At 35.5% G+C, this 24,851-nt stretch overlaps 1 protein-coding gene and 1 long non-coding RNA gene across 2 annotated transcripts in view; one reads left to right on the plus strand and one right to left on the minus strand.

The window, feature by feature from the left end:
- The first annotated feature begins 2,997 nt into the window (after positions 1 to 2,997).
- Positions 2,998 to 8,941, plus strand: LOC127564708 (uncharacterized). Its single transcript, XR_007954341.1, has 2 exons — positions 2,998 to 3,773; positions 6,684 to 8,941. It is a non-coding gene; the product is annotated as an uncharacterized LOC127564708 (long non-coding RNA).
- Positions 8,942 to 20,031: 11,090 nt separating this feature from the next.
- The window catches only part of ETNK1 (ethanolamine kinase 1), a 56,859-nt gene continuing 52,039 nt past the window's right edge, over positions 20,032 to 24,851 (minus strand). The window contains exons 7-8 of the mRNA XM_051963418.1: positions 21,515 to 21,588; positions 20,032 to 21,158 (exon numbers count right to left, since the gene is read on the minus strand). Coding sequence (XP_051819378.1) covers positions 21,086 to 21,158; positions 21,515 to 21,588 — 147 coding nt within the window. The 3' untranslated portion in view covers positions 20,032 to 21,085. The remainder of the gene's footprint in view (positions 21,159 to 21,514; positions 21,589 to 24,851) is intronic.

The following is a 24,851-nucleotide window of genomic DNA, read 5'->3' on the forward strand; positions in this document are numbered from 1 at the left end:
TATGTTTTTGTTTTTAGATAAAATAGTAAAAATATAAATAATGAAGATTAAACTTTAAAATGTATTTTATGTCCATTTCCCCCCAAAGAGCTAGTTGTTAAACATTTACCAAAACACTCCTGATTAGATTAAGTAATCAACAAACATTTATTAAGTGCCTATTATTAATACATGATCGAACAACTCGGTTAATTCAGAACTGGTCAAATGGAAGGACATAAGAGCTGTCATTTAATGATTTGATACAAACTTAACAAAGTGGTCTTCAGCAAATTGCATTAGATATCTGTTTGGTCCTAAGCTCTTTAAAATTTTTTAATCAAATACTAACATAAAGGTATTGATGGTGTGGTAGCAGAAAAAGAAGTCAATTTTTTTCACATGAATAATATAATTTTAAAATAAATCTCCATTTCAAATACAAATAGTTATCATGTTTAATCCTCATGTTTTGCCTTCCTTCAGTCCAGATCTTGTGCAAGAACAATAACCAAGAGACCAAAAATACAGCATCCTGGATCCCCAACATCAATTGCAGACTATCTTTCTGAAGTCAACAATAAACTATCAGATTAGAAAAACAGCATATTTCTAGTCCCTAAGGCTAGAGACTAATTGTGAACCCAGGACAAGTGTTTGCTGTATACTACCTGTGGAAAATGACTTGTATTTGGAAGCTGACATCCCATTTTAACATTTTCTCAGGTCAATATAAGGATGAAGGACGGACCTTGAATTCATGTCATGTGAAGTTGAGTTAACGGAACTAAGAATGTTTAGCCAAAAATCCAGACAATTTAAAGATCTTATGACAGCCACCTTCTTCAAGTATTTGAAGGACTGATTTCCTTCCTAGAATTAAAAATCCTAGAATTAAAAAGAAGCCCTTTTCCATGAGTGGGTTAAGCAAATCAATTGACTGGTTTAGTCATACTCAGAGAAAAGAATTGTGATAGCACAGGATGTTAAATAGGTAAGTTTTGATTGAGAAACAAGAGGATGGAGGAAAAGGTACAGTGAACTTTAGAAGAACTACAGCAGAAACCTCTGGAGAATCAATCAACATTTATTAAGCACCTATTATATACCAGCAACTGTACCAGGTTCTGGGAATAAAAATAGGAGAAAAAGAGAGAGAGAGAGAGAGAGAGAATTTCTACTCTCAAGAAGTTTACATTCCATTAGAAGAAACAACATGTATACATTTAAGTACACATGGAGGATGAATTACATTTGTTCTTTTCAGTCCATAGAGCAGAAAGATTTCAGAACATGTGAAAATTATAGAGAGGAAATTTTGGTTTGATATGAGAAAAAATTTCCCAACAAAACTTTTTCAAAAGGGAATGACCTTTGGCTGAAGGTCCACCAGCAAAAGCAAAAAGTCTCCCTAGTAGTTCAAAGGATGTGAGCAAACAATTCTCAAATGAAGAATTAACAAAGTTAGGAAAGAATGGGCCAAATCACTAGCAGGAGCAATGAAAATCACAACTCCTCCAAGGTTTCAACTCACACTCAGCAAAATGGTAAAGATGACACAGGATTGGATTAGGCAATGTTGGGGAGGTTATGAAAGGGAGCCATTCTAATTCCTTATTAGAGGAATCATTGTGTAAAGCATTAAAACTGCAAATAAAGGGGATAAAATGTCTGTGATTTGGACCAGAGATTTCACTTTTAGGCTCTTACTTCAAAGTGTAATGCGGAAGAAAGTGAACAAGACAGAGATTAGAGGATAACCTAATGGTGGGGGAGGCCCCTAGGATGACACAATGGAGGGAGGTTACAGATATTCTAATGACATCTAAAATGGATAAACTTTTATCCTGTCAAACATTAAGAAGGAATGTCTATAACCTAAAGGTATAAAACCTTCATCTTATCAACCATTTAAGAGGGAATGATTATAGCCTGGGGTTTGGGGGCAGAGCAACTGAGGTAGACCTTTATCTCATCAAACATTAAGAGGGAAAGATTATAACCTGAGGCAGAATAATTAAATAGGACAATTGGAGAAACTGGGTCACGACATTAAAAGGGAACTTTGGTACAACATTCCCCACTCTTTCTCTTGTAACTTATTCGAATCTTTGAATTACCTTCCTCTAGAAGGTCTTAGCACCATAATTTTGAACAACCCTATGTGAAGTATTAAATAGACCAAATAAGAATCAAAATAAAGCTAGAACAATGCAAAGACTTATGGCAAGGTCAAGTCTCTCCCTGATAACCCCAGAGTTAATTAGCAATACATAAAGTTCCTTATTTCAATTATTTCTGACAATCAATTGTCAGATCCTCTGCAGTTGGGGAGCATATGGACAGCTGTGGTCATTTGTGCATGACTCAGCCTCTGCTTACAGAGCAGCAGGGCTCAAGCCAGTTGTGCTGCCCATTCAGAGGGGCAACCCGCTCCAGGGGAGAAGGGTGAGGTTTGGAGTTCCTCCACCTGTCCCTGCCCAGAGGAACAAACAGGGGTACAGAAAGCAGATTTCTGATCAGATTATGCACCATTAGACCAACACAGGCAAACCCTAAACTTTTAGAGGCCCAGTATCAGCTACAAGGTCCTTTTAAGTACGCTGAAATACTAATTAAGGACCTGGGGTAAGAGGAGTGGAGAAACAGATCAGAGAGACTGCCAGTCCCAAGATAGGTATCCAATTTCTGGTTGTTTCTAAAAAATAATCCCAAAAACTGAGTCTGCCAGGGCAATTCCAACAGAAGAAGGGACTTCAAAGTTGAAGCACAACCAGCAAATCATAGTCTAGTAAATTTAAGCAAAGAGTAAAGGACTTCCAATTAGATCTGAACTAGTAAGATAGAGGGTAGGGCAGACGTGCCTAAGAAAATACACCAGTTTCCCCAATTCCTATTTCTTCCTCCCTTTTTTCCATTTGGAAAGACATTATCAAATAACCATCCCGCATATAAGTCATACACATATGCATATACATAACAGACTAAAAGTCCCTCAAATATGACAACAATAGTGTGGGGAATAGATAAGGTGAAGAACTTACAGGGATGTATGAATTCTTTTTCTGTATTTTATTATTTCTGTGTCTCCCCTATGACCTGTATAATATGTGCAGGCTCATATCTACTTGAGCCTTGGCCAGCTAGAAACATATTTACTTAACCTGAACTGATGACATTTATTGGTATTTGACATTTATTAATATTTAGTCTATTAGCTGGACCACTGTCTGCTTGATTAAGCCTGAAGGCCTGACTTTGTTTCCCAGAAATCAGGAGATTTCAGGGAAACAGAAACCTTCCATTCCAATCTCCCCAAATAGCAACAACCAATTAGCTGCCTCCCCCTCCCCTTCTCAATGCTCTCTTACTTGTGATGTAATTTCTTGTATAAAAGCTATGTATCTTTACTACTTCTTTAGCCCTCCTACCGCGAGCTTATCTTGCAATGGGACAGCTCATCCTCCGGAGGTTTTTCAATAAACAACTTTTCTGCCTTCTACTGAGGGATCTCTGAGTAGTCATTTTGGGTAAGGGTCTTCTACATCCCTCACAGATGGGGGCTCGTCCGGGATGGGGTCTTTGGGGGAGATGGCTATGTGCACCCCGAACAGGGACAGGCGCCCACGGAGTAGTTTTCTCCATAGTCTCTGGCTCTGGGTGAGCAGCCTCCCTCCCCTCTTAGACAACGACCCGAAGCAGGAATACTCAGTGGAACGCAGAATTGAAGATTGAAAGAAGTAGAGTCCTGATGGCCGGCATTTGCAGCCTGAAAAGAAACATATGTTCTCGAGGTAAAGCTCTTGGGAAGTCTGGGGGTTTATTGGCTGGGTCGAGGGAGACCCTGAGGGATTAGCCCTCTTAAATTTATTTTTGGTGTGGACTGCTGTTAACCCCAACGATAAAGGACTTTTCCTAAGGAGGCTCTCGAGTGGCTGTGGGGGCGTGAGGGTAACATAGGGCCTCCGCCAACACCTGGATCAGGTCCAGGGTGGTATAGAAGCAGTCCGAAAATTTGTATCAGGACGTTAGCTAGGAAATTCAAGACTGGAATGAACTTCCAGATATACAAGGGAAGAAAACTGGGAGGATGTATATCCCAGGATTATTTGGGCATATCAGACTTAAATCTGTATGTAAAAGGTGAAAATAGAGTTTTGTGAATGTCTGTGTGTATGTCTGCTTTGCATTGCCTTTGTTCTGTGTTAAAAGTTAGAAAGCTCATAAGAGATAAGAATTCAGCTCTGTGTTACAGGCTTAGAAAAATATCAGGCTGAATTGTGGGAACTGGAATTCATTCAGAGTAGTAATTCTTTCAGAGTGGCTCAGAATGTATTGGTCTTAGAATTTGGGAACTAGTTTTGGCTTCTCAAGAAAAGAAAATCATTTTTCTCTTTCTTTCCCTCTGTCTCTCTCAGTGGCTTTGTAGGAAGTGGGAGAGAAGGGGAAAATAAAAACATAGATTGAAAGTTTGGAAAGTTTTGAGAAAATAGAAGAACAGTGGCTATCGCTCCTGTAAACAAGGAGCCTGTTATCAGGACTCAGCCAGAGAAAAGAATTCTCAAGGTAAAGCAAGGATTGGTGCTTAACTCTTTCCTGGTTACTAAAGAAAAGACATGGGAATAAAGTATCTAGGTAAATTTTAGGAAATTTCACAAACTGAAGTAAAATAACTTTAAATTGGTGTGTGTGTTAAGGTTGGAAAATTTAAGATCGGAAATAAGAAACTGCAGATATTGGAAGGGAGGAATAAAAATAGAGTCAGAGAGGTAAATAGTTGAACACAGGGGCGTAATGACCTGTTGGACCTGTGGGAAAACTAGGCATACTTCTAAAGAAAAAAAATTTGCAGGAAAAGAAAGAAAAATCATTATTAGTAAATTTGCCTTCATGGAATTAGAGAACAGAAAGTTTAAGAAGACTAAACTGGGTAATTGTTTGCAATATTTGATTAAGAGTTTTGGGAATTTACTATATTTTAAAGAGGTACTATAATTTTGAAATTGAAATAAAATTAAAATTGGGGGAAATAATTTACTGTTGCCTTATACATGTTAGATTTATTCTGAGTATAAAATCTTAAGAATTTTTCGAGTATTGTGGCCTTTACAACTGAAGAGAAAAACTTTTCTTTTTTTTTTATTATTTGGTTGGACTTCAAATTGAAATATAGGTTATTAAACAAAATGCCAGTAGCTTACCTTAGGGGGGGCTTGTGTTTGTATGTTTCTTTTTAAAAGTATTGAGTAATTTGTAAACTATATTATAAGTTTTATGAAATTTGATTCAAAATTAATTGTGAATCTTGAAGTTTAAAGTTTAAAAAAAGATGATTTAAAGACAAGGGAAAAGAGATTGATTTACAAAAGCAATTAATAGTTTAAATAGAGCATCTAGTCGGAAGGATTTTTGGTTTAGGAGTGTTTAAAGTATGTAATAAATTTTGAGCAAGTAAGCATTGGGAAGAGAGAGAGAGACAGAGAGATGGGATAGGAGAATGAAGGTAATTTAAGAAGGATTGATTACTAGAAACAAATAATTTCAAGAAGTCGTCAGTGGGAAAAAGAAGGAACTGGTTGGAAAGGGTAATCACAGAGAGAGATGGCTGTGAGAAGGGATGTGTTTTTGTGGGAGGAGAGAAAGTGAGCAGCAGTGGAAAGCGGCAGCCGCTTGGTTCCTTTGGCTGAAGAAAACAAATGGTTATTTAAAGAGACAAATTGCTCTTACAAGATGTTAACTGATTGAATATTTGTTTCTTTAGATACATAATGGTTATGAATATTAAAGAATATGATCAGAAATGTGGTATATAGTTTGAAAGGGTTATTTCAAAAAGTTTAATTGATGTTTTCAAGAACTTTTCAGATTCTTTTAATGTGAAAATAGGAAGTTTTAATTAACTGTATTGATGCCAATTATCTGAAATGGGACTTCAAGGATAATAGTTTTTGCCTTCTTCCTTTTGAAAATGTTTTTGTTGTGAACTATATGTAGTTTGGGATTTTTCTGTATATTAGGTATTTTAAAAGCAAAATGATTGGTATATTAAATTTATTCAAGATGCAACATCTACTTGGGTATATAAGAATTGTGTGAATTTTCTGGGATAAATTTCTTACTGTTATTGATATAAGGTCATGGTAAATAACTGGGATTTATTTGAAACTTTGGAGACAAAATTCTTTGGGCTTGTAATTAATGCTATTTGGAAGTTTTAAAGCTCCACTCTTCGATGTGCTGAAGATTGAGTTTTAACTGCTTATATTATGTTATAGTTATGTTCTTGCATTTTTTCCTCCTGTGACTGATTTCTATGATCAGAACAATAGTTAATAAGAACTGTTAATGTAATTCAAATATGTCATACCTTGCTGTTTCCAATCTGGTTATATGTAATCATTATATCCTAAATACTTAGGCAAATAAGTATTTAGCCTGCTCATCTGTCTGTTACTGGATATTTGTGTTTTATTTTTTAAATTTTTTTTTTAAATGATAAGAGGACAATTTACAATGGTCTGTGAAACCTAACTGCTATTTATTGGAACTATAGCTGTCTGCCTGTCCTGTGAAGCAAGCTTATTCCTTCACACAGGAAATGCTGGCCAATCTATACTGGCCTCCCCACATGTTGTTGCAGGTCCAGACTGTTCTAACTTTGTTAGATTTAGTTTTTGTTGTTCTAGATTTTGGTCAAATTACAGATTATTGAATCTCTTCTGAGACATGGATCGGCCCATCTGAAGCTTAGATTGACACCACACCCACACCCCTGCATGGATTGAGAACCTTCGCCCATTTCTCAGCCTGAAGCAGCTAAGATTGAGACCATCGCCAGTGCTCCTGATGTAATTTGGACTGATATGGGGGAAGTGGGAAAGTGGTTGATGAATTATTGTTAAAATTACAACTCTATTACTAGAGTTAGAAAAAAAATGCAAACATTACTGTGTGTTTAAGATTTGGGATGGAAATTATTAAAAATAGTAACTATTGCTGTTAAGGAAGTTATAATATGTTTATAATATCTATGTTCACTTCAGAATATGTAATTGTTTAAGGTATTTGATTTGATTTGATTGATTTTAGGAAACTCCTCCTGTACTAGACTGTCATGTATGTAGGAACTTTAATTCACTCTTGGGATTTATATGTGGATGGTAATTTGACTATTATTATTTTTTTTTTTGGATGATTCCTTTCCATGAGGAAAAAAAAGGAGAGGAAGAGATAGGAAACTAGGGAAACTGGTGGATTTTTCTCAAAATACCTAAAAAGAGTGAGAACCCTTAGTTTTCTTTCACTTTTGCCTTACGTACTTCTGCCCCACCCCCTATACCACCAGTTCAGATTGAATTGGAAGTCCTTAAACAATCCTTTTTGTTTTTACTATGTTTTAGCTTTGAAATCCCTTATTCTGTGGAATTGCCCTGGCAGACTCAGTTTTGGGAATTATTCTGTTTTAAAGAAATCTCTATGATAAAGACACTTGTCTCGGGACTGGCAATCTCCAGCTCTGTAATCCCAGTTTCTTAACTAGTACCTCAGCATTTTTAATAACATTGCCCTTTTGAGATCAAGCCTCTAAAGTTTGGGGTTTGCCTGACTTCATGTTCTAACTGTGCATGCTCTGATAGTTCTGCTCAGAAATCTGTATTCTAGTAGCAGCCCTGTCTGTCCCCCTGGGTGGGGACAAGTGGAGCTACACTAAGCCTCACCCTTCTCCCCTAGAGTGGGTTGCCCCTCTGAATGGGCAGCATGACTGTCTCGAGCCCTGCTACTCCCTCTATAAGCAGAAGCTGAGTTAAGTGCACAAATGACTGCAGACCACCTAACACAGTGAACTGTCCATCTCAAACTGGATTCTCTGGCTGAGATGAGGACCTTTGTACTGCTGATAACTCTGGGGTTGTCAGGAAGAGACTTGCCCTTGCCATAAGTCCTTGCATTTTCTAGTTTCATTTTGACTTATTTGCCTCACATTGGCTTGGTCAAAATTATGGTGCTGAGACCTCCCAGGTTTCTAGGGAAGGTAATTCAATAACTCAAATATTCAGAAGAAGAGTGTAATGTTGTGCCTCAGTTTCCCTAGATTGTCATCTTTATTTATCTTTGTATTTTTATGTTTGCCAAATGCCAATCTGTTCTATGATAACTGTTTCTAAGATAGTTGGAAGCAATTTTTATGGTATGAACTTATTGCAATCAATGGTATTATCCTGTTGCTGCTATGTCTACCCTGTATAATTACATTAGTAACCAGAATAGTTCAGTGGTCCCTATCAAAATATTGCATACAGAAAATGCTATTAAAATGATGATTCTTCAGAGAAAAGACTGGAATGTATTAAAGAGGGATGATCTTGATTGTGAACTTGATAAACAATGTATAGATATATTAACTGATTTTGAAAAGTGTGTAAGTTCTTCATAGAAATGTGATAAAAATCATTTACATATTAGAAGGGGGGAGCTGTGGGGAATAGATAAGGTGAAGAACTTACAGGGATGTATGAATTCTTTTTCTGTATTTTATTATTTCTGTGTCTCCCCTATGACCTGTATAATATGTGCAGGCTCATATCTACTTGAGCCTTGGCCAGCTAGAAACATATTTACTTAACCTGAACTGATGACATTTATTGGTATTTGACATTTATCAATATTTAGTCTATTAGCTGGACCACTGTCTGCTTGATTAAGCCTGAAGGCCTGACTTTGTTTCCCAGAAATCAGGAGATTTCAGGGAAACAGAAACCTTCCATTCCAATCTCCCCAAATAGCAACAACCAATTAGCTGCCTCCCCCTCCCCTTCTCAATGCTCTCTTACTTGTGATGTAATTTCTTGTATAAAAGCTATGTATCTTTACTACTTCTTTAGCCCTCCTACCACGAGCTTATCTTGCGATGGGACAGCTCATCCTCCGGAGGTTTTTCAATAAACAACTTTTCTGCCTTCTACTGAGGGATCTCTGAGTAGTCATTTTGGGTAAGGGTCTTCTACATCCCTCACAATAGTTACACAAGTTTAACAATTTCCATCCCATCTTAAACACACAGTAATAGTTAAAATTCTACCAAGTCAATCCCTTTCCTACTCCTCCATATTAGTCCAAATTACATCAGGAAAAGGGGGGATGGTTTTCTCAAAAGCTGCTTCTTGCTGAAAATGGGTGAAGATGCTCAGTCCGGGAGGGGGATGGGTGTATGTAGTGTGGCGTGCTGATAATGAAAGCTTGATCTAGGTCCCAGAAGCAAATCAATATATCTGGAATTTGTCCAAATCTAGAAACAAAAACAAATCTAATAAAGAAAAGTTAGAACAGTCTGAGATAGAAAGACTGGTCCACAAAGACTGCTATAAGATGTGGCCTCTCACTAATTATAAACCTTAAAAAAAAAACTTGAATATCCAGACACAATATCTAGTAACCAATAGATGACCAGACTAAATACTTATTTGCTCAAGTATTTAGGATATAATGATTACAAAAAGATCTCTACCCCACCCAACATTTAAAGTAGCAGAAATCAATGGGTGGTTGGGTGGGTGGGGGAATTCCATAAAGCCCACACATCCAGCAGAGCTATAACTTATTGTTAAAGCATAACAAGCTATTGTTCCTTTAAGTTCTTATACTTAAAGATAACCAATTCATTTCCCAAATTTAGAATCCTCTTTAAATTCCTAATCAAATGTTTTCTCCAGCTGAAGTTCAGTATTGAAATAACTAATTCCCGAACTTGATCATTGTTCTTAAATTTAACAGGGCTCTTAAGTTAACAAAACAGACAAACAAATTACACAGAACACAGAACACAACTAGACTAGCAGCCATTTAACATTTAACACAGACCGGGGCTATCTGGAAAGAATAGCCCTGATGTCTGCTCCAGTCTTCCCTCCCATAATCCAAACAGAGCCCCCCTCCCCCTTTTTTTTTAACCTTAAGCCATTAAACAGGAAATAACATACAAGACATACAGAACACTGATCACACTTAGACTGCACAATTACAACATTCAGCAGGACACTAACATTAAAACCAAGCCAAATGGCATCTTAAAATCCGTTCTTTGTAGACAGCCCCCTGAGCATGCAGAAGCCTAATTCTGAGGCTTCTACAGTTAAAAGGCTGTGACAGGAGGGGCACTGCTCTAACACAGGATGACCAAATCAGGGAAACCGAGTCCTGTTTTCAAATGTATACATTCCCTAGTCAATGGAAGAAGAGGGAGGAAAGGCCAGAGTGAGGGTGGGGGAGGAAGAGATGCCATCTTACCTGGCTCGGTGCATCCCAAGTGTCGAGGGCTCCTCTGGCGGTTCCACGCTGGAACTTAAGAGGGCGGGGTAGCTCACCAAAGCCCCCAAATCTTGCTGGGAGAGCAAGACCTGAAGGAGAGACCACTTATCCCTGTTCAGGGAGTAGCAGCAGTGGGCAGAGACATATCTCTAAACTCATCCCAATTCAGTGACCTTTCTCCTCATGGCTAGAGCCTGACCATTAGAGACTCCATTGCATTTAACAGTGGAGTGGGAGAAGGGCTCAAACACAGCTCCTCTTTTCTCTAGTTATCTCCCTAGAACAGATCAAAGAGAGTGCTGGCCTGGGACCCCCAAGAGAGGTGGGGTCCCCAGAACGGCCATGTATCTCCTTGGTCTGGGGGGGGCATTAAAGGAAGTTTCCTCAAGCAAAGCATCTGCTCAAGGAAAGATTTTATCAAGAAACAAGCCAAATGGTGTCAAAGATATCCCAATTGTGACAGCTGTGTTCCGTTAGACACTAATCAAGAAAAAAGCCAAATGAGCATCTCAAGGACACCCCAAAAGTGACAACCGTGTCCAGTTAGACACTAAGCAACCAAGCTAATGGTACCCAAAAAAAGGATACCCCAATAGTGACAACCACATCCGGTTAGACACTAATCAAGCAAATGGTACCCCAATAAAAGGACACCCCAATAGTGACAACCGCATCCAGTTAGATACTAATCAAGAATCAAGCAATGGCATTTCAAGGACACTCCCAACAGTGACAACCACGTCTGGTTATTCACACACAAGGCAAAGACACCCAGATTTATACTCTGGAATGCCCAGTGTTGTGCCAATGGGCACACAGAACTAGAAGTGTCTTAGGAAACACTGAGGTAGTGCCAATTGCGTGCAGTTCAACACTACCCAGGTATTAGTACAAGCCAGTATATTCTAATATTCTGAGAATCCAGGTGTTAACGCTTACTCTCCTGGCTGAATCGAAAGTATCCACTGTTGGGAGTGACCCCAGCTGGTGAACTGCTCTTCCTGGAGCCTCTGGAGGAATCCAGAGGGCGCCTTTTCCAAGAAAGAGAGAACGCAGATCCCCAACTGTTTCCAGGCCCAAAGTGGAGACTTGAAATGTCTCTAACCCCTAGTCCCGTTCTCAGTTCCCGATGTCTTGCTGGGGAAGGTCCAAAATGTAATGCTGGAGAAACTGAGCAAGACAGAAGTTTGAGACCAATTCAATAGTTTATTAAATGGAAAGAGATACTGGAACAAGATGGATCTTGGTCGCAGGGGTGTATGAGACTATGTCCTCAAAGAGTTCAGCCCTGAGTACTGAGACAGCAAGCTTTTTTATAGGATAACAAGAACAGTGACATAATGGGGGAGGTAGCTAGGTGGGGATAACCTAATGGTGGGGGAGGCCCTTAGGATGACACAATGGAGGGAGGTTACTGATATTCTAATGACATCTAAAATGGATAAACCTTTATCCCGTCAAACATTAAGAAGGAATGTCTGTAACCTAAAGATATAAACCTTCATTTTATCAACTATTTAAGAGGGAATGATTATAGCCTGGGGTTTGGGGGCAGAGCAACTGAGGTAGACCTTTATCTCATCAAACATTAAGAGGGAAAGATTATAACCTGAGGCAGAATAACTAAATAGGACAATTGGAGAAACTGGGTCATGACATTAAAAGAGACTGGGTCACAACATTAAAAGGGAACTTTGGTACAACAATAGGAGTGACTGACAGAAAAAACTCCACACACAGTATTTTATAGCAGCACTTTTGTTTGGCACTAAAAAATTAGAAACAAAGTAAATGCTTATCAATGTACTCTAATGGAATATTACTGAGCTATAATAAGACACGTAATGAATATAGAGAAACAGGAAAAGATTTGCATGAATGAATGCAAAACAAAAAAAAAAGCAAGCTGAGATAGGAATAATATACACAATGATTATACCAGTGTAAATGAACAGAACAAAATCTGAAAATATAAAATTATAAAAAATTAGTTTTGAATACCTGGCAGAGGGAATCGGCAAGTATAGAATATTTCATATAGTAAAGTGTCTCCCTATTCCCTCCATGAACTGTATTGAAGGATTTGGCTGGACTTTTTATTCACTTTTTTTTGTTTGAAAAATTCTTAGGTTCAGGTGAACTTTTCTTACTTTTTAGAAAAATTATTTGTTGTAAGGAATGGCATTCTGGGAGGGGAAAGGAAAAAATCTAAATGATATAAAAACAAGTTATGAATTTAAAAAAACCTATTTTCTATTTTCAAAAATGATCACTTGTTTGGTATATTGTAACAGGTATTCTTTTCAGATATGGGTCTGAATAAATAGCCACTAAAGTTTCTTCCAACTTTGAAATTCTGTGATTATGTGAACAAACACTGAAGTGCCTAATGTAAACAAAGTATCAGGTTCTGGTGTCACTTCTGAAAGAATTCAGGTTCAGATAATCTTCAATCCAAGCAAAGGTTTTTTCATGAGATTTACAAACTTGGCGAGGAGGGTCAAGCTCCCTGAAGAAGTCAGCAGTTTAGCAAAGCAAGATATAGGTTTTTGTAGAGTAAATGGTTCTAATTACAAGCAAATTTGGGGGTTATAGGAAGTGTTTGCTAGTTTAGGACAGTTCTAAAGCCTTGGTGCAAACTCTGCATAGATACCTAGAATGCATTCAGAAAAGCCCACTTGGGGGGATATTAATGGTAATAATCTTCTAACTAGCACAGGTATACCCAAAGACAGCAAAAAAGGGAACTGTGCAGGTGCCATACTGGGGGATTTATTGAAGTTTTGTGTTCCAATATATGCACATCCTGTTGGTGCTTTCTTATTGGCTGATTTTTGTGTTACGTTTCATGGTAACCTTTATGTGATAACCTGGTGACGTGATTACAGAGCATGTGAGAACCATGATTGATTTCTGTGGGACTTGGCTGGGGGCAGATTTGATGCCAGAGAAACTGAGGCAGGACAGAAATTAGGGAACAATTTAATAGTTTATTAAATGGAGAGATTTACTGGAACCAAATGATCCACGTTTGGCTGAAGGAGACTGTGATCTCAAAGAACCCAGCCCAGAATGAGGGATAACAAGAACAATGACATAATGGGGGAAGTACCTGGCTGGGGATGACCTAATGGAGGGAGGAACCTAGGATGAGGATGACATAATAGAGGGAGGTACTGGAGAGGTTCCTGATATTCTAATGATGTCTAAAATGAACAGACCTTTATCCCGTCAAACATTTAAGAAGGAATGATTATAGCTTAAAGATATAAGACCTTTATCTCATCAAACATTAAGAGGGAATGGTTATTAACCTGAGGCAGAGTAACTAAATAGGACAATTAGAGAAATTGGGTCAGGACATTAAAAGGAACTGTGGCACAACAAGGTAACAATCAGAATCCCATCAAGGACACCAAGACAAAAATTATATAGTCCCTTTCTTCAAGCTGCTTATATTCCCCTAGGAATATAAATTAACGCAAATAGATTAGATAATTTGAAGACCAAAAGAATACCAACACAACTGGAAGGATCTAAAAAGACCTGTTTACCTTTCTAGGAACTAAGTTTGCAACCTTGGCTGGAAAATTATTTCCCCTCAGCTTTCCTACACTACTAGGAATTTAAAACATTTCATAATTACAGGAGAAAAAAATTGTACTGCTTCCTTTAACATTTCTTGGTCCTTTTTTACATGTGTTACCTCCATTTGATAATAATAGCTGTGAGGAAGAAGTTTCCTAATTTATAAGGAAATTGAAACTTCATAGGTTAATACTAATGCACAATTTGAATTCTGGTCTTCTTAATGATGTGGTTAGTGGCACTACAGAGTTGAGGTGTGAGAATCCCCTTCTGGTCAGCACAGATTCAAAGAATTCACGAACCCCAAAAGTTTGACTGGCAAAAAGGATTTTATTGGCACTGAGAAGTCAGTCCTGGCAGAAAGATAAAGGTCCTAGCAGAGAAACAAGCAGAGGTGTTAACACTGAGGAGAGGGTGTCTTCAAAGAGGACAGGAGGTCCTGGTAGGTAGCTGTGCCACTTTAGACCTTTGCAAAGAAATGAATTAAAATTGCCCTTTAATAGGAAATCTGAGACTGAAGTTTCAATTGAGATTACTGCCCTCAGAACTAGATTTCCAGTAGAATGAGACCACTTAAGTTCAAGCTAAGTAAGAGTTGGTCCTGGACTAATTTTCAGCTCAATAGAGGGTACAACTAGTTCCACCCAGATAACAGAATGAAGCCACTTTATCTTGATTCCCTGAGGCAGGCCTGTCCCAGAGGAGAGTTTCTCAGAGTTCTCTCATGGCATCCCCACCAAAGTCAGAGGACAGTTTTAAGGTTCCCCCCACCATTGACTCCAAGTTAAGTATTCTACCAATTGTCACCTAGCTGTCTCAACATAAACTACATAGTTGAATATGTATGTATAAAGTCTTCTGGAAGAATATTCAGGGTTAAAGCATTCTCTTCCTAATTTTCCCCTCCTTTGATGAGTAATTCAAAAACGAATGTCTCCGTCATGTAAGTATAAAAACAGATTTTCTTATCTGTTAAGGATATCTTCATCTTCCCTTAAACTAGCCAATATTAAGAACAAATTGGACAAGTCCATAAGCAACTTTCAACTGAGGGCACATTTTACTAAGATTTCTGTTAATAGCAGAAAGATACCTTCTTTGCCAAACCCTTTGGTTTCAAGTATATTTTATTTCTTGCATGATTTCAATTAAACTTTTTATTAGGATAAGAATACATAGTGTATAGTATAGTGAATAGTGTGTCAGATAAGAAGCCCTGGCCCAAAGACCTACATTCAAATTCTTTCTTTGACACTAGCTGTCACCATGGGCAAGTCTAAGACTCTTTGCACCTATAAATTGAAGGGATTAGACTAAATGGCTTCTGAGATTCCTTCAAAATTGAAATCTATAATATATTTGTACAGACATGAAAGTTAGAACCTAGCTTTATTGTTACAACCAGTTTTTATTTACAGAATATAAATCTCTTCAAAAAGATACATTCCTTCATTTAATCAATAGCAAAAGGATTTATACAACAAAAACAAAGCTTAAACATCACTTTTTAAAAAGAAATACAATCAACTCCAATAATAGCTAATTAACATATAGCCAAAACAAATAAATGAGGTTAACATCTCAGCTGTCACCAGCAACTCCACTGTATACATAGAACATATTGACAAATTAACAGTAGTAAAATAATTAAATTTTAAATTAAATGAAACAAAAACAGGAAGTATCTTTAATTTCAAAACATTAACAGATTCTCAGACACTCACATTTCTGAGGCATATCAAACACCTACACTTCAAGTTGAACTCATTTGAGAGGTATCAATACATTTTCAGTGCTGAGACTGTGTAGCACTTACAGTATATACAAAGCAGCATCACACTACTACAATTCACATTTGATAAAATACAAATTTAAGCCTTATGCCACAATTTCCAAATCTAACACAGCTAATACAATGACTTTGAATTAAATTTTGTTTTTCCATCTGATTTTAAGGAAGCTGTCATTTAAGCTCTCAAAGCAATAACTTTTCTTCCAAAAATTTATTTTAAATTTAAATTTAAACAATACTTAAGACATTATGGAAAGTGACTTGGGATGTGTAAAGGCTTTTGAAATTCAGCACAGTCCAAAAAAAAAAAAAAAAAAAAAAAGTCTTTGCTGATTTAGTTTTCATAGAGTTGCAAAACTCTAGGGAACCACTGCTTTAGAAAAACTGCTTTAGATGATCAGAGAACACGTTTCCTGCACAGCACCATGTTAAATATATATGACAGCACATGAGATAGGTGCAAAGTGATTTTAAACATTTTGTTTTTCCATTCCAGGGTCTTTTCCAGGCCACAGAGGTGACTTCATGACATATGGAAGTAAGGTTCACTATCATGGAAAATCTCTTCTCCTAGTCCCCCCTAATTTCCCAATTATCTAAGATAGTTTTTGCTTTTTAATTCACAACCAATGGTCAGTAAAGAGTTTCAATGTCAAAAAAATATTACAACATGGGCCATATCTCCTACTTCCCATTGCTAGCTTTATTTAATATTGTAAAATGGAGCCTCTATCACTACCAAATTGTTACATTTTAAACAAGGAAAACAGTGCAAGTTCATGGATAATTTTTTTAAAAAAATTAATGGTTTTTTTTGTTTGTTTGTTTGGGTTAAACCAAATCTTCAGTATCAGAACTAAAAGGCTATATATAGAGAGAATACATGTTGTTTCATAATCTAATCCATAGTCTACCACATGTGTATTTTTAACATGAGGAAAAAGTGAAGTAGACCAAGGTAGAAACTAACAAATATGTTAAGTTTATACAAGATCATTTTTTAATCTGCAATGCCTTCATTTTTCTTTCAGAGAATTCTAAAGAATTTAGTTACCTTTAAAAAGATGAATGAAACATCAGGGTTGCTTTGCCCTCTGTTTAATACATGTTATTGGTTTCACTTTCAAGTATTATGTAGGAAAAAATATTTTTTAAAAAATTTCACTCTTTACATGTCAAACATGATGGAAGAAATTACTTTCATAACAACTCTGCAATCCTAATTCTATTTACAACCGATAGTGATGTAAATCAAAGTATTTGACAGCAACAAATTGAGTCTTTGAGCTTAAAATATTGGGAAAACCTCATGTTTTTTTAAAATAAATATTGCATTGGACACAAGTTTACATGATATATGCAATACACACATATACGCATTTATATATATTCTAATCTTGTATAAAGTAATTTTAAAAATGACTAATCACATATACTATAAAATGTTTGGCCAAACACTACTCTAATTTCTTAATAACATGCCAATTGCTATAAAATGTGACATAGGCTTCCACATACTCAAATCACATTAGATAACTTGTAATCATAAGAGAAAATGGAAATCAAATGAGAAATACAGTACATAATTCCCACAAAGCCATTTTTAACAAAAGATGTGGCTACTTTCATAATTGTTTGCTTATACCTCTTGATTCCTTGAGGAAAAATTAGGATTTCCTGTTAGTTTAAAGCAATCACAATTAATGCCACCATCACCCTTCTTCTGACATCTTCAAAGAAATTACTGAATCAGTCAGTTTTTCCAACAAATGAAAGTTTGGGAAATATTTAATAGGTTAACTTTTGCGTCCTAAAGCCACAGATTCAAATGCTACCAAAGGCAGTGTTGTAAATAGAAATTAAGACTACCAAATTATATTTTGTACAAGTCAGGATTTATAAGTTACAGAAGGGCTGAAAAGAAACCAAAGGGATAAAGCTATGTAAAAATTTAAATGGAATGGTTTCTATTTTACCTGACACTCTAGAAAGAGAAATTTTTCTTTAAATCAGGTAATATACTTCAAATGATGTTAGAAAATTGGATTAATATTTTAGTCTCTTCTACCATGCTAGAATGAATTAATATCCTTATGAAGTTTAAGATGGTTTATATTTGTAGAGATTTAAATTTTCTTTTAAGAGATATGAATTGATTACACTCAGATTTTCCTTTTGATGTAAAAGAGTTAAATCCTCCTAAAACAGAGAAGGGTAAAAAAAAAAGTTTTCAATCAACTCTTACATAATATTATATAATTAAAACTAAAAAAATGCAGTTCTATTTGCCTAAGACTGTACTGAATTAAAAATCACTATCGCCAGGAATCTTTACTTTCACAAAAGCTAAGTCCTAACTAATAAAGTTAATAAACCTATAAATTAAGTACTGAGAAGTTAAATTAAGTACTGCCCTTAATGTAACAGCATATTACAATTTTTCTTAAGTTTCATCTCTCTTATCTTCCCACTGTATAAACAGAGCCATCAGATATGCCAGGTTAACAAACAACAGCAGCAAAAAGGATGTGAGGAGATAAGGAGCTTGATTATTTATAGAGAAATTTCTACAAAAGCAAAGAATACAAGGCAATACACAAGCTCATAAGTGTAAGTTATAATTCACACTAATTTACACATATTTATTTACACTGCTTTATATACATGGCCAGACCTGGTTAATTAATTTTAATGTTCCAAGTAAACTTAAATAAGCATACAATAAGTATGTGACTTATTGCCACACCTTTTTAGGTTTCCAGAGACTGGTAAAAAAGAAAAAAATTAAATATGATTAACCAGGTCTGATTTTACAAGTGGTAACAACAGAAGAAAGAAAATAATTTACTCCATGTTGCTTTTTAAAGCACCCAGGCCACTATGGTCTACTGACTAACATTGTGCATACCTGAATGTCACTTATATAACCCTCTTCCTATTTCCAATACCAGGTTTACTACAAGTTGAGTTATTATGTATGACATTCAAGCCTCTTAACTTAGCATAGAAAAAAGGCAACAGAATGGCATTTTAGCAAGTCACAAAGAAAACTTTTTATAAATGTTTCTAGAGCTCTGAGATTTTTCCTACTTTTTAAATTCCTTAAATGGTTATTGTGAAGCAAATTTAATTTTTCTAAAAAAGTACTATCTGCACTATGATCCCATAAACCAGTGGAGTAAAAACAATCATAATACTGCACCCCTCTCCCCATCAATTACTTCTCCATGCCAGAAATATAAAGCAAGACTATATATACATGCCTGTTCTGTGTCCATTATCTACATACACAATGAGGTGTGAATTAAGTATATCATTGTGGAAGAAGTGATTGTCCCTACCAATTCATCATTCCATATTAATCCCTAAGAAAAACAGAGAAGAGAAGGCTCTACTAGTTTACTGGCAGTAAGCTCAGTGAGAATGGTCAAAATCTACAATTTCTAGCTCAAGAAGACAATCTGAGAAAAATAAAAAGGATGTTTTCTACTGTTTTCAAAAGTCTGACAGATACAAATTGTTAACTCTTTACATAACCAAAAAGCAAAAAATCAAAAGTGTTTTATATTTTCTCCACAGTACTTGTTATTCTCTATGAAGATAAAAAAATCCACCAAAAAGAACTTTCATAAACTCCACATCCTAATAGTAGAGGAAAATATTTTTCCATTTTTAAATAATTTAGAGTCAAATGAAACAGAAACTACTGATTCCATTATTCTGTAGGTTTCAAATAAAATCAAAATGTGACTAATTTTAATAAGATTGAAGGGGGAGGTAGAAAAGTGAATCTTGATTTAATACTGTTATGAAAAATTTCTTTTAAGATATTTACTTAATGAATTTTACAACTTGATGACCTTTAAAGTTTTCTATAAATTGCTTTCAAGGATCTTGAAAAGTGCTTGTCTGAAGGTTTAAATAATCTGAAAATTAGCATTCTTAAAAGAGTGTGAGTGAGAGTGTGTGTGTGTGTGTGTGTGTGTGTGTGTGTGTGTGTGTGTGTGTGTTTCCCTGCAATATTTAATTGTAGGATAAGTTTGTGCTTGCACATTCTGAATATGCAGGCACATCATGTCAACTTTATATGGGCACTTATGTGACCAAAGTGCAAAACTTGTCAGGACAATTGTTTAAAAAGTTGACTATCAAAAACTTCACACAGCAATTTCAAAGCTTAAAGACTAACTCCTACCTTATAGAAGTTCCTTCTTCCCTTCCCAGGGTAACCAGCTCCCACCCTCCATGTTTTTAAAATAAAGATCCCAAAAAACCAATACATATGTTCCTTTTTCCTTAATTCACATTTTGGAATTCAAAGATTTCTTGGCATAACAATTTAAGTATACAATGATCAAATCTTCAAATTTATCTGTAAAATATTTAATTCTTCACAGCTTCCATATATCACTTTGAACTTTATATACATTCATCAGCAATACTCATTTGTTATAAGTCTGTAAGCTTTCTAATTTTTTTCCTAGTACCATCTAACTGTGCTAAAGATATGAAACCAAGTTAGGAGCATTGAGGCTGAGTGATTAAATGTTTCCCTTCCTTTTGTTTGGGGGAGAGGGGTGGCTTAGAGAAGGGGAGTAAATTGCTCATTGACTCACCCTGACTAGCAAATGGAAGATTAGAATGTTTTAAAAAGATCATAGTGCTGTTCAATACATAGGATTACACATAATTTAGAAATAATTGTATGTAGCAATTTAAAAAAAATGGGAATAGTGAAAAATATTCACATTTCAGATAAGAAAACACTTTCTATCATAAAGATTTTGCTAAGATAGTGTTAGTAAATGTATTACAGATCTAAAAGGGTAAGTAAAATTTCTATTCCCAGGAGCAATTCATTCCAGTATTCAACTCAGAAAATGTACCATGCCATGAAAAGTTTTACCTCCTAGCCCAAAATTAAATAATCTAAATTTATTATACCTTGTTCCTGGCATTTCAAGAATAAATGACTCTTTACATACAATACAACAAGCCCAAAAAAACATTTACCTAAATTTATCTAATGTTAAAAATTAAAAAAAAAAGACAAACAATTTCATTGCCTATATTCAATTCTTTTACAAAAACTAATGAAAGCAGCAATGGAATCAAGTTAAATCTATAATAAATAATTCACAGATAACAGATTAAATGATCAAAGAAAGGATTAAATTGCCATCTCTACAGACCTTTGTAGATTTAACAAATTTCTAATCCATCTCATACTGACAGTAGGTACATTTCTGAATTAGATGTAATATTTAAAGATAAGTTGGCTGTTTAGAGGCATCAGTTATAAAGCAAGATAACCAAATGAAATTACAGAATTTTTTAACAAATATTAGCTGTTCAATATCTGTTTTCAAAAATGGTTCACAAGGATTGCGTAGCCACTTGAGGTTAACTAAATATCCTTCTTTACGCAGGTAATTTTAATGCAGTGACCTCAGGCTTCATTTTGAAATACTGCTTAAAACGAACAATTGCATACCTAACGAGAAAAGAGAATTATAGAGAAATTAGTAAAAACTGAAAACATGTAAAATTTTTTATTTCAAGAATCTGAAATCTATGCAGATTTTTTAAAAAAGTTTCAGGATTTAAGGACAATTTTTAAGTTTGTTATTTTTAACTTAAGTTTTATGTTATTGTGCCATCTACTGGATCTTTAAAAAATTACATTTCGTATTTAGGGAAGAGATTCAAAATTTCTTTATGATACAAAAACTATTATTATCTTTACAATTTCAAATTATGTAATGAAAATGCTTCATATAGGTTTTAAGGGTTAGACCAATGCAAATCCTAAATCAAAAGAAAGTATGCTTAAGTAAAAATCAAACTTACCCAAGGAAATCAAAATCAATGGTAGAATATTTGGCTTGAATTAAAGCCCACAATCCCCAAAAGAAATGAGAAGCCTAAGGAAAAGAATAACTTCATGAAATTCAAACACAACAATTTTTATGAGACAAGCAACAAAAACGCTAATTTTAACATTTTATGCCAAATATTCCATATTTATGCAAACTGTTTATTTTCAAATACTTATATTATCTGTAGTGCAACAACTCATGTTTTTAATCTTACCTTTATGAACGGTAAATCCTGAGTGCCTAAAGGTTATGATTATTTTCTCCTCTTTGTTTAGCACCAATTATAGTTCCTATGATAGTAGGGAGGATGGAGCAAAACTTGGAAGAACTCTGGACTGGATTTTAGGACACCTGCACAAATCCTAGGTTAAGAGCAGTTATCTGTGTAGTCCTCTAAAAGTAACATCTCTTTGGGTATGTTTCCTACTTCTATAAGGTGCGGGCATACTGAATTAGTCTAAGATTCAAACCAGCCCTAAATTTGAATCTAAATCCTGCTTGCTCCAGGAAATTTTTATTTCTTTTTCAATTTGGCTCCACAGAAGGCAAGAGGAGCAATGAGTGAGTGGAAAGTACAGTGGGGGCAAATTTCAGCTCCAAGCAAGGACAAATTCTTAACAATTAGACTTCTAAAATAAAATAGGCTTCCTTGAAAAACTGTAACAAAATCATCACTGAAGTCAGAACTCCTTGTCTAGAATACTGTTGCTGAAAATTTATTGGTTTGCTCTATGAAATCCCTTCAAACTCAGATTCTCAGACTTCAGGAATCTCCTTCTAAATCACTCTCTAGTCTATATCCCACCCACTTAGAGAAACACAAACTTGAAGTAGTCAAAGCACCTAGGCGCTGGGCACAGTTTTGCTACTAACCGTGTGAACCACAAGCAAATTCTATTTCTCTTCTGATATTTAGTTTCCTCACCGGTAAAACAAAGAAAACTTTCCCAACCTCACTGGTATGAGAAAGGTATTCTGGAATATACATGTGTACATGTATAGACTTTTTCCTATTATAGTTCCAAAATTTTACCTTCCAAAACTTTTAAGCCGTATGTACAACCCATCTTCCTCCCTCTCTTATGTCTCAAGTTCCCTCTTCCCAATTCTACACACAAAAAATTTCAGTATCATTTTTTCCTTTGTCCTTCTCCTTGCCAATGTCAATTCCTGTCTTTAATCCCATATTCTGTCCCTTCTCAGAGCTTGTCCCTTGAACATCCACTCTCTAATTTACAATTTTTCCTTATCTACTGGTTCCTACAATGATAGTTAAAACACACTTCATTTGATCTTACTATTTATTATATACCTCAACAATGATACTGTTTGAGGATGTATTCTGATGGAAGTGGATCTCTTCGATAAAGAGAGCCTTAATTGATCAAAGATGGACAGAAACAGCTACACCCAGAGAAAGAACACTGGGAGATGAATATAAACTGCTTGCATTTTTGTTTTTCTTCCTGGGTTATTTATACCCTCTGAATTCAATTCTCCCTGTGCAACAAGAAAACTGTTCGGTTCTGCACACATATATTGTATCTAGTATATACTGTAACCCATTCAACATGTAAAGGACTGCTTGCCATCTGGGGGAAGGGGTGGAGGGAGGGAGGGGAAAAATTGGAACAGGAGTGAATGCAAGGGATAATGCTATAAAAATTACCCTGGCATGCGTTCTATCAATAAAAAGTTATTTAAAAAAATAAATAAATTTAAAAAGAAAAAGAAAAAAAAAACTCATTCTAGTTCTGGATCATCAGAAAGCTTTTCCTTCCATTTCCTAAGTTTGGCCCTTTGCAAGTCCCACTTTGGAGATCTTGGAGATCTCCAAACAAAACAAGCCCTCAGGCATAATAATTCTAATACTTGAAGACAGTTAAGTCTTTTCTTCTCCCAAGGTAAACATCCCCATTTCCTTTAACTGATATTTATATGGCACGTCCCTAGAAGTTCTTCACAATCCTGACTACCCTCCACTGGATACCATAAAGCTTTTATTTACTTATCTATGTCCTTTCCTGAAATGTAGCAACCAGTTTTGAACATAGTATCTTGGATGTGGTCTGATCAAGGACATAGTACAGAGGGATTATTTTCTTACACTATTATTGTCAATGACGTTTTATATCCTATTGGCTTTTTAAGTTACAATACACTTCTGATTCATGGTAAGCATTTTAGGCCTTGAAAACTGTAGCTTTTTTTCAGATAAATTACTAGGAAGTTACATCTCTCCCCCATGTAGTAACAAATAAAACTGATTTTTGGAACCCCAAAATACCTTTATTTCTAGTAAATGTCATTATTTAGTACCCGAAATATTCTGTCTTGGTCACTTAAGTTACTATTTGCAAATTAAGGACGCCATCCTTTTTCAGGCAAGTCACTAATTAAAAAAAAAAATCTCAAATAACACAGGGCCAAATGCAGATAACTGGGCCATTCCATTGGAGATACTTTTAACACAGACAAAGTCTTTAGTCACAGACATTCAAGCAGGTCAAAATTTATCTAATTATTCTATCATTTAGTACAAATCTATATGTCTTTTCTTTACAATAGCATGAAAATCTTTTGTTAAATGTTTTGCTGGAATACAGGTAAATTATATCTATTAATCCACCATGCAAATAGAATGGAACTCGGGGTTCTCTCTTAGCATGAAAGCCTAGCAAGCAAGCTGAAGAAATCAATAGATCTGGGGTTTCAAAAGCAAGAAGTAACTGACCATTAAGCTGATGACTCTGGAAAGAACAATTATATTGACTTCCACTGTAGCATTTTATGTCACGTTAATACTGCTTTTATCCTTTCTCTGAACTCTGAAATCTCTAATCAAATTTAGAAGATACTTCTGGAATAGCTACCTATGGTCCAGGCTTTCTTAACCATTTCTATATCAATACATTTTAAGGAAGTGATAATTTCCCCCCAAAGTTCCCATCATTTCCAACCTACCATAGAAAGCAGTCTCTTCTACCTCTAAGTCTATTTCAGATGAGGAAACTTGAGGCCATAAAGTTTCTTAAAGTTGCACACATGGCAAAGCCTTAACTTGAACGAGCCCAAGTTCTATATTACTTAAAAAAAAAAAAAAAAAAAGCTCTCTTTTCTATTGTACCATAACAAGTTTCCCCTACTTAATGAGAATTGGATTTATATGTTGCCTGGTTTTGAATTAGAAAAGTCAATCACTGCTCTGTGTTAGAAAAGAGAGCCGTTCAGATGAAACTGAAATCTTTATCATTACTACAATGTGCCTCCATGTTTTCAAAATCTGTAAATTACTGCCACTTTCCATC

Source organism: Antechinus flavipes, chromosome 5 (assembly GCF_016432865.1).
Source record: "Antechinus flavipes isolate AdamAnt ecotype Samford, QLD, Australia chromosome 5, AdamAnt_v2, whole genome shotgun sequence".
NCBI lineage: Eukaryota > Metazoa > Chordata > Mammalia > Dasyuromorphia > Dasyuridae > Antechinus > Antechinus flavipes.